The sequence below is a fragment of the Euphorbia lathyris genome, chromosome 10 (assembly GCF_963576675.1).
Source record: "Euphorbia lathyris chromosome 10, ddEupLath1.1, whole genome shotgun sequence".
Lineage (NCBI taxonomy): Eukaryota > Viridiplantae > Streptophyta > Magnoliopsida > Malpighiales > Euphorbiaceae > Euphorbia > Euphorbia lathyris.
In genome coordinates this window covers 1,284,395-1,295,031 of record NC_088919.1, presented here as the reverse complement: position 1 = coordinate 1,295,031, position 10,637 = coordinate 1,284,395, and the positions used below count along the sequence as shown (strand labels likewise).

At 35.2% G+C, this 10,637-nt stretch overlaps 1 protein-coding gene and 1 long non-coding RNA gene across 9 annotated transcripts; one reads left to right on the top strand and one right to left on the bottom strand.

Annotated features, from left to right (window-relative positions):
* Positions 1-738: 738 nt before the first annotated feature.
* Positions 739-8,944, bottom strand: LOC136208626 (sufE-like protein 1, chloroplastic/mitochondrial). 8 transcript variants are annotated; one of them, XM_065999695.1, is made up of 6 exons: positions 8,765-8,944; positions 7,349-8,525; positions 6,666-6,754; positions 6,169-6,339; positions 1,310-2,165; positions 739-1,117 (listed from the first exon to the last, which is right to left on the bottom strand). In XM_065999695.1, exons 1-2 carry the CDS (start codon positions 8,896-8,898, stop codon positions 7,379-7,381), a joined length of 1,281 nt encoding a protein of 426 aa, XP_065855767.1. In that variant the 5' UTR covers positions 8,899-8,944; the 3' UTR covers positions 739-1,117; positions 1,310-2,165; positions 6,169-6,339; positions 6,666-6,754; positions 7,349-7,378. The 8 variants fall into 8 exon arrangements, with proteins under 8 accessions (XP_065855767.1, XP_065855764.1, XP_065855766.1 ...); XM_065999692.1 differs by having other exon boundaries at positions 6,169-6,754; XM_065999694.1 differs by lacking the exon at positions 6,666-6,754 and having other exon boundaries at positions 6,169-6,411.
* Positions 4,859-5,725, top strand: LOC136208627 (uncharacterized). Its single transcript, XR_010677211.1, has 3 exons — positions 4,859-4,934; positions 5,352-5,387; positions 5,614-5,725. It is a non-coding gene; the product is annotated as an uncharacterized lncRNA (long non-coding RNA).
* Positions 8,945-10,637: the final 1,693 nt, after the last annotated feature.

Here is a 10,637-nt window from a genome sequence, read left to right as displayed (position 1 = left end):
TTAATAGAAGGAGAGAACCTGAACTTGAAGGTACTGCATTCTCCCAAGGGGAACGGCTTATCACATCTTCTCATTCTGCTATCTCCTCTCTTGTTGTTATACCCCGGATAGTCTTCTATCTTAAAATCAGCACACTCAATTAACCTTAAAGAGTTCTTCCAAGCAAGTTCCTCGATGTGCCAGCGGCTAAACGGATATGATGTTTTGTGAGTTACATGTATTTCTCCTTCGGCTCGTAGCATGCCACTTGCGCTTGTGAAGAAACCAAGCACAAGTTTCTTATGTCTCCTAGGCAGTCAAAAATAGGCAATGGCAACAATATATGCCAGATTGAACTAGGCAAAATGTAAAATTTGGTCCCCGAAACATTGTTTGATTATAAGTAGTCCCTCTACATTTTCATTTTATTACAAATGGTCCCATATAGTAAAATGCAGAATGTAAATTATACACACTTAAATTGAATTATTAGCGTACATTTAATCTTGTTTTAGTTTAAACCATATCCATTTTTCATCTTAATATTGTTATAGGACATGTCATATGTTTCTAAAGGGTAATTAGAGATGGATTATATGTGGTAAAAATGAAATGACATGTAAAAAATAACAAGCTATTAACATCATGTCCTTGGACTATTTCTATACTTTAGATTCTGGACCATTTATAAGCAAATCAACAAGTTCAGGGACTCTGGTATGACCAAATTGAAGTTCATTAACCAAACATACACATTGAGACATATAAAGGGATCAAATTTAGTGTTTTTCCATCAAACTATAACAAAGTACCTCAAAAAATTTGATGTTTCAGTTCTGTTTCATGATGGAAAATAATGTGTATTCATGCTAGAAATTCTAAAGAAGAAAGGAAAGCCTCATAAAATATACTGAAAGTCATCAAAGTGATCATAATGTAACAGGCAGCTTACCCAATCTGATGGCGTGAAACCCTGCATGCGGAAAGTTAAAGATAATCATCCTGTCGAACTTTTGCATCTTCAAATCTGAGTAGAGTTTCATTTTGGTTGCATCAACACCATGTAATATCCATGCTCCTAACTTGAATAACATTTCCAAATTCCATTTTGCTTTCTTGTATTTCCCAACCACAATATCTAATTGATCAAACAAGCAAGGAGAAAAACAAATAAATGGAAGCAAAAGAGAACAAATAACATAAAACATATTTATGTGTTTCATGATGGAAAATAATGTGTATTCATGCTAGAAATTCTAAAGAAGAAAGGAAAGCCTCATAAAATATACTGAAAGTCATCAAAGTGATCATAATGTAACAGGCAGCTTACCCAATCTGATGGCGTGAAACCCTGCATGCGGAAAGTTAAAGATAATCCTGTCGAACTTTTGCATCTTCAAATCTGAGTAGAGTTTCATTTTGGTTGCATCAACACCATGTAATATCCATGCTCCTAACTTGAATAACATTTCCAAATTCCATTTTGCTTTCTTGTATTTCCCAACCACAATATCTAATTGATCAAACAAGGAGAAAAACAAATAAATGGAAGCAAAAGAGAACAAATAACATAAAACATATTTATGTCCTACCGAATTTAATAACATAAAACATAAAACATATTTATTTAAAAAAAAACCATTTTCAGGGATCCCAAAACAAGGGTGTACTGGGGGCAAGCCTTCCCTTGCCAATTTATTTGGCAAGAGGCTGCTCCTACGACTCGAACCCGTGACCTCTGGTCACACGACAACAACGTTTTACCGTTGCGCCAAGGCTCGCCCTCTCAAACACTCATCATATAAATAACATTAATCCTTAAATTGGTCAAAACAAAAGGTAAAATTTTCATCAGATCAATACAATCCAATACAATACAAGCACAGAACTAGTACTAGAAAATAAATACATCAAAAAAGCTCAAGATGGAAGAAGCAGGGCCGAGAGTCATATTGGTGAATCAAAAAGATGTATGCAAGCCAAGTGGATGAACAATGCTTCTGCCCAACTGCAATACTTTCTTAAGGTGGTTAAACACCTTGGTTGCCACATCTCAAGCTAGCCAACAATTCAAATTCTACCTCTGCTTTTGTATCCTCTTGTCTCTAATAGGTAGCTCCTCCGGCTTCTGCGCCTCGTGTGGGAGCCCTGGGCCCTTGTACACCTTAAGGTGGTTGAATAATGCTCTGCAATTAACACGAATAATATCAACAACTTCACTGCCCTGCTTCTCAATAGGCAGGTACCATAATATCACATTTGGGCTCCTAATAACTTTTAAGACAAAAAAGATTCTCAATCCTGCATCCTTTAGTTAAACCTATAAGTGACATTATTTCTAATGAATGAAACGATTAAGCTGCATATTAATTTATCGATATGTATAGACAATTATGTGGAAAAACTAAAATGAAACTTGATATAAGTATTTAGATGGCGACTCTTTATGCCATGTTCTGCAGAGAAAAAGCTTGCCTGTCACAAGATGTTGTACATTGTTTGATATTACAGCTCTAAAAGGGTTCGATTATCCAAAATAAAAGTCAAGAGACCAAACATATCTCTGTAGAATGCAGATACTTCAACATTAGCTTTTCTAGTAAAATATTTGACAAAAGAATCATCAGAATAACATGGAGTTGAATAATTTAGTGTAGTTGTTGGACAAAAATATGTACGCACAACAAAGCATGCACACAAGTTAGCATAACTTCAAATCATAACATGACATAAATGCACACGATTTGTTCACAACCATATTAGAGAATTTGATCATAGTATCCTTTGTTTTGGCATTGTGCCTCAAAATTCACACAAGGAAGGAGAGGATAGGAAAAGTGCTTCAATGGCACAAGGTTCCCTTAATTCCAGACTATGAAAAGTCGAAGAAGCACAGCCTTACCCTTGCACAGCAAGGAGGCTGTTTCGGTCAAACTCTGTAATATTGAAGTCGGAACCAAGGCTCTTCCACTCAACCAAGACTCGCCTCAAGAAAATGGGTGAGGATGAACTTAATAGGAACCACATTGTAAGGTATAAACAAGTAAATCGTCACTCTCATAAAAATTTAAGACAGTATCACATTTATTTGAAATCTTGAGAGCATGCAAGGATGTCAAGTGTAATGAATCCAATTTTAAATTTATCAAAACCCAATCATACAAAAAGTCCAATAAATGAGCAACTTCCTCACACTATCTCTTCTACATATAGACCACACAAGGAAAATTTATTTCTTTCAGAAAATTCACCCTGCCCAAAATATAAGGACAAAAGCTCACTTTTCCCTAAACAGTCAACTCAGGATATGAACAAAAGATGTTGTCAGTGATTTTCTTTACTCAAATAAAAGAACAAAAGTTTTTGAAGACAAAAGAGAAATACACTTAGAAGAGATATTATCCTCTCACTTATTCTTACCAGTTGATTTTATTTATTAAGAAAAATATGGGAGATTAAATGCAAAGATTAATCCGTTTCATGTAATAGACTAGCTATTTTATAGTTATACTTTGTACATGTAGTCATAGCTACAACCATCACTAGTTTCAGTTCAGAGTCGCTTCAAAGTTCAAACGCACTACACATTCAACACATCAGTTTCTACACGCTAGAAGATAGAAACCATGCCCTACATTTGTTCCCTTATGTCAAGAGTAAGTAACCAGTGAATATTCTACTCTACAGCTCTCACCAAACTCTTCTCCCCATGGAACTTCAAGTGCCTCACAAATATCAAAATCATTCATGAATACATGGAAAACTGTGATGCAACTTAGCCAAAAGGACTTCAAAAGTGATACAGAATTCAACTTTCTCTGCACTAAAAGCATTGAAATTTCCTTTTGATCAGCTATTTTCCCACCATTGGAGGTGTACAGAAACAGATATAGTATAAGAATAAACATGCCCTTGAGTTGTACACCAACTTTCAATGTTCAGCCTTCTTGGTCACTTGACGGGCTTTGGAATTTAGTATTACACAGTTCATAGACTTATCCAAAGCATCAATATGATTCAAGTCCTTAGCAAGCACAGATTGTCTCCATATGTTATTGATAAACGTAAACCCATCACTAATCCATGTAAGAGCACACACAAATAGAAAAAAGCAGAAAGCAGGGGTACAATTAGGACGTGCACTCATACAATTGATAGCCATAAGGGAGAGATTCTTCTTTAACTAATTATTGAGCCATGCTCATAATTTTATAAGTACTATATCACCGATGGTAACATTCACTGATTGCCTTTTGCCGCATCCAAAACATTTGGAAGTTACTGTGAGACAGTTTGGCATTGCTTTCCCAAACCCTAAAAGCAGCTTTCCTAGCTAAAAGCAGCATTTGGTAAATGCAAAACTGCTTGCTTAAAAGCTGGGAAAGCTGGTTTGCAGCTTTTGGGATAAATAGCTTTCGCAACTTAGCTGATATTAAATTTTTTTGGACAAAAATAGGCCTAATTTTCAAAATAACATAATTAAGGGCGGCCCGGTCGCATTACGCGTCCCCGCTGAGTGAGGGTCCGGGGAGGGGTCCCACCACAAGGGTGTACTGGGGGCAAGCCTTCCCCTGCCAATTTATTTGGCAAGAGGCCGCTCCTAAGACTCGAACCCGTGACCTCTTGGTCACACGACAACAACGTTTACCATGATTGAAGAAAAAGGGAAAGGATGGAAGCCTCTTGTATGAGTATCTACAACTACTATATAGTACATCAATTTATCACATTAAATGATTGTACTTCCCATTAGCAGTAATCATTTTAATTCTAACCGTCAAAATGTTAATAATATTAATGAATATTAATGAAGGATAAGACTTTTGAAGTATTGACTCATTTCAGCATGCATGTTTAAGGGATCAAGTTACGTTGGAGACAGACTCCTATCAGCAGTAATACCATATGAAGAGAGTGGATGGTACGGTGGACAAATGTGGGCAAAGCCGCCAGAGGTAGCACTCTCTCATTATGATTTTGTTTTTCTCAAACTAACTTATATAGAATGATTGATGTATGCAAAAGTAAATGCTCAATTACTTCCCACTGTTGAACTAACTGGCAGCCAAAATGTTCTCTATTTATCATCTTGACAGTGCTAACTCAAGTTACTTCTCTTTAAACTAATACTAATGTCAAACCAGTAAAATTTGCCCAACCTTGATCAAAAGAAAAAATGTAACTACTAAGTAAATAAATGTGTACCAAAACCCCTTGACATTTTCAGCTATGTTCTCATACAGTTGGTCTAATATAGAGCCCTGGGATGAATAGATGTCATGATTGCAAAAGTAGTCATACATAAGCAGCTAATACAGTGTTAAGACTGACATCATGAACTATCAACTAATAACATCTTTTATTCATGGCAGGTCCTGGCTCGTGATAGACTGTTGGGATCTTACAAGGTATTGTGAGTACATATGATCAATCCAAAATAACCAAAATAGAAGAAATAAATATATGCCCTAAACTAGGAAAATTAAGTACCTCACACACAAAGAATATGCGCAAGCTAATAATGCACTCATGGATATATGATACCAAGCCATCAAACTACACTGTAACACCGAGCAGATAATAAATGAAGATTTTAGTTTGAATGGGATTAATATGGTCATTTCATGCTTTCAGGTTAAACCAGTCATCAAGTTGCTGAAACAGACACTAGTTGGAACAGGTGCATTACTTGTTGCATCAGCATTTCTCTTTGTCTTTGCCACACCAGTACAAGATTTCTTTCAAATATATATATATTTTAATTTTTAATTTCTTGACTTTTAGAACTTGTATCATATATTTACCAAACACATCAACTTTGGCCTAAAATGCAGAAGTTTGCTGCTTGACTGAACTCAGAAGCATATGGCAGGAAGACTTGGTTGTACTCAACTTCAAACACAAATGAATTCAGTAATGTCAGCAGCACAGCTACCATAGTGCTCCCCTTTGTTCTCTTACATTTAAAGGACAGTAACTCATTCCAATTAAAATAACCTAGTACCTAAAACAAGAAGCCAAAGACATCTATGCAAAACGAAAACCACACCACCAAAATAAATGGCACCAAAAGGAAGAGGTTATGGAAACAAAAAACTAGACCTGAGCAAAATTCCAGTCATGTAAACACGAGAGGGAAAAAAACTTAATACATAGACAGTCATACTGAATTAGAAATTCAGAACTTACTCTTCCTTTAGGAAGCATTCCACGAACAGCATGTTCAATAATTCTTTCTGGAATCCTCTGTTGTAGTTGATCAAATGTTTCCACTGTCATACCACCTGGTCTTCCTGAATGCCTCCTGTATACTTTTTGAGTTCTTTTCTTGCCAGATACAGCAACTTTCTCAGCATTCACCTTATGGACAAAATGTTTCAGAACCTCATCAACTTAAATTGCAACTAAGTCATTTATGAATCAACAGGCATTCTGCAAAAAATAGTTAAGTCTAGCTAATTTTCCACAACCTTAACACGTGAACAAATCATGTACAACTAACTAAAGCAGAAATATCATTTGTATAAATGTCAGTAACATTTCTATCATAATGAGAAGCAAATACAAACATATTAGGAGCAGTTTCAACAAAATCTTAAGCATGGGCCTTTAGGAGTTAACGCATTAGAAGATTGATATATTTGAAAATTGAAATCTCTAATGACAAATAATACTAGAGATAACACCTAACATATAGGAACTCCAAGAAGCAGCCATCGATAGTTGCAAGATGTCGATTGAACTCCAACATGTTGGGCCAATCCTAGAGCTTATTCTGAAAAGGATATCCCAATAACAACTATATTGAGTTACCATGGATATTCAATATAAATATATATTACCCTGATCAAATATCAAGTGAAACATTATCTTGCAATAAGTGACAGAAAATCTCTTCCGGTCTTCCCTACCCTACTGAGTCTACATTTTAGTGAGCAACACTTTTAGCTTTTAAGTATATCATGTAAATATTGATTTCCTAGATTAGAACACAGCTACAAAACATCTAACAGAAGAGTAATAGACTCGCAAAGACATCATAGAAGTCAAGCCTTAATTATAGAACTAAGTCGAGCCATTTTGACCCAGAATGCAAAGCAACATGAATATAGATAAAAATAGCACTATAAGAAATTGAATCACACTAATGCAATCAATTGACTAAATAACCGAGAAAGAGTGGATGATGTGTTATGATCCATCTTCATAATGCATTAGCAACATTTAACACATAAAAAGTACATTATTAAATATGTTGTCAATGAAATTGGTAAAGTAATAAAGAGAGCATATAAGCATGAGAATACAAACATAACCTATACCACAATTAAGTAGTGCACATATTGATAATAAGCATATATAAATCAACCTAGATGCCAAGTTAAGTCATTGACATTCATCATCTTGCATCAACCTCAGCCGGTGTGTTTGCCACAATTGACAAAGCATGTAATCCACTCTGTAATTCCTCTTGCAGTAAACCATAAACTAATCTATGCCTTTTAACCAAACTCTTCCCCTCAAACTCTTGGGATACCACCTTCAAATTGAAATGAGTCTCGCCATCACTTCCTCTTACACCAGCATGCCCCGCGTGCTGATAAGAAACATCCTCCACTTCCAACTCTATTGGCTTGAGCTCTCTCTCCAATATCTCCTTAATTCTTTTTCCTCTACTGCCTATTTTATCTGAATCATCATTATTACCACCATTAGCAGCTTTTGGTTCTGAAATTGACACCGAATTGTCAATGGAATTCCTTATGGCATTTGACTCTATATCATTTTGAATACTCACTGTTTTATTACCCAATTCAACACTCGATTCCTCGCTTCCACCCACCCCTAAATTCAACCCATTAGGCTTTTCAGCCTCAACATACAACTCAAGTGCCTTCTTTTGCATCAATTTCAACATATTCAAAAACCCATTATTCCTAGAAGGGGTCAAACTTTGCTGCAATCCAAGAAGCACAGCGAAATCCGGTGAAACCCTTAACACCTCTTCCACCGGCCGGCCAGAAAGCCCCTGAACAAGCAAAGCGGCTAGCCCCTTTGTGAGAACTGAATCGGAATCAGCTTCAAATACAACATTCCTATCGGTATCTAAATATGCCCGAACCCAGACTTGCGAAACACAACCTTCTACTTTGTTCTCTCTGGTTTTAAATTGGGAATCGAGTGGCTTCAAGTTTTTGCCATAAAAAAGGAGCTGCTCGTATTTAGCCTTTGGTTCTTGGACAGATTGAAAGAGCTTGACGATTTCTTGAAGCTTTGGAGGAAGTTCTTCAATGGGTTGCAAAGACGTAGCGCCCGGTGCCGATGCAAACGGTGGCGGAGGTTTCTTCGTTGTAATTTTCTGGAAAGAGATTGGTTTATACAAAATGAATAAGGATTGCTTTATGGGTTTGACATCAGAGATGAAGAATTTTGATGGGTTAAGGGAAATTGGGAATCTAGTGGTAAATAAGCGAAGAGAAGAGGAGATCGAGGTAGCCGATGAAAGTATCATAGAAGACGGTGCACAGATTGCCATACTCCCCTTCCTACAAGACAAAATCCAACTATGATTAACCATGAAGAAGCAGAGGACATACCTATTTCAGTATTCATTCTTTTCTTTTTTTTCGAAATAAAAGTTCTAAATCCAAGAATTGCAGCGAGCTAAAGTGACTATGGACATCAAAAACAACAAATTAGAAAGAACCCCATAATTCAAAGATAGGAAAAGTGCTCAAGCAAGCATGTATATGAAAAAACCAAAGAGAGGGAGCGAAGGAATTACAGGGCCGTTAAGCTCGGACTCCTCAAACATCCAGCGTTGATCAAGGGGCACACGAGAAATGATCGCTTCTTCTGGGAGCGAACCACACAATTGCGGCTGCTGGTAAGAGAAAAGGAAGGATTTGATTTTAGCATGGAGTACCCAAGAAGAAATGGAGTGGTACTAGTAACATTGTTGGTTGAACAAGGGAAAAAAGATTTCGCGGTAGAAACGGGTTAAGGTGCAAAAATACCCCTAACGTTTTGGGTTAGGAGTAATTTTACCCCTAACGTCTAAAATGGTGCAATTTTACCCCTAATGTTTATAGCCAGGAGCAATTTTACCCCTAACGTTGATAAATTGGATCAATTTCAGAAATAATTCATCAAACTGTCTTCTCGGTCATAAATCTTATCATCTACACTTCACATGTGCGTCATTTTATCAATAACAAATCATAAACATATGTCGGGTTGTGAAAAAAAAATAAAAAAAAATAAAAAATATACTGTCTTTTGTACGAAGTAAACAAAAAAATTCAAAAAATTCACCGAATTTATAAATATTAATCTCAAATTCTATTATTAAATTACAAAAGACATGAAATCCTTTTTTTAGAATAAATTGATATGCAATTGGTGCAAAATAATAAACAAAAACATCTGTGTTTTATAATAGTGTCTGAAATTGACCCAAATTACCAATGTTAGGGGTAAAATTGCTCTTGGCTACAAACGTTAGGAGCAAAATTGCACCATTTTAAACGTTAGGGATAAAATTGCTCCTGACCCAAAACATTAGGGGTATTTTTGCACCTTAACCCCGGTAGAAACAGTAGTCAGAGAAGAAGAAGATGAGGTAGCCGATGAAAGTATCATAGAAGACGGTGCACAGATTGCCATACTCCCCTTCCTTTCTATCTCACTCCGACTCCCACCCTCTGGTTTTGGTACTGTTAGGTCTATGATTGATGGTCATGGCCATGACTATTGGGCAAAGCTCTTGGACCCAATTCTATTCTTTCTCGGGTCAAATACATGAATATCGGTACAAAATTACAACTAAGTCATATCACCAAACTTAATTCTCAATATATCATTATTCTCTATATATTATAATTTTACATTATAATTTAAATATTCTAAACTCCAATTCATAAATTATAAACCCTATAAAATATATTCTAGACTTCTAATTTATAAATTCTAATCAATAAAATATATTAAAAGGACTGATTTTACTAGTTGGACATAATCCAAAATTATGATTTGACATAATTGTAAATAGTTTATAAAATATGAATTTCTGTGTAATTTTCCCTTCTTTCTCTATCTCCAAGATGGGTCGGAGCCCAACTCCATAATACAAATTTCAAAAATTCAATCTATTTACATATTTATCATTGAACTACTTATTTTACAAAATCTTCATTTTTGTAAATTTCTTTTTTTTTTTTTTTTAACTTTGACATTAAAACAAAAAAAAATTGAAGAATTAAAGTTGCTTAAAATATAATCAATTCTGGATTTTTTTTATTTTGAGGTCATCATCAGTTAAATTGATCATATCAACCTAAAAATCATTAGTTTGCAAATGAGCGAGAAACTCAATCCTCTTTTTACAAAAAAAAAAAAAAAAACCACAAACACTAATTTGTAAATCACCCAAAGCATAGGAATTATTTTTGGAATTATCTCAATCTTATACTAGAGATGGTAGAATGGGTGGAATAATTTTAGTACGATGGAAAAGTTCATTTTATCTCTGACCAAACTTGTTATGTAATTTAAGTATGGCTAAATAATAAAATATATTATTTTATCCTTATCCATGTCCAATATAATAATAATTCTTAATTATATTATTATTATCCACATCTCAATCTTTTATCTTT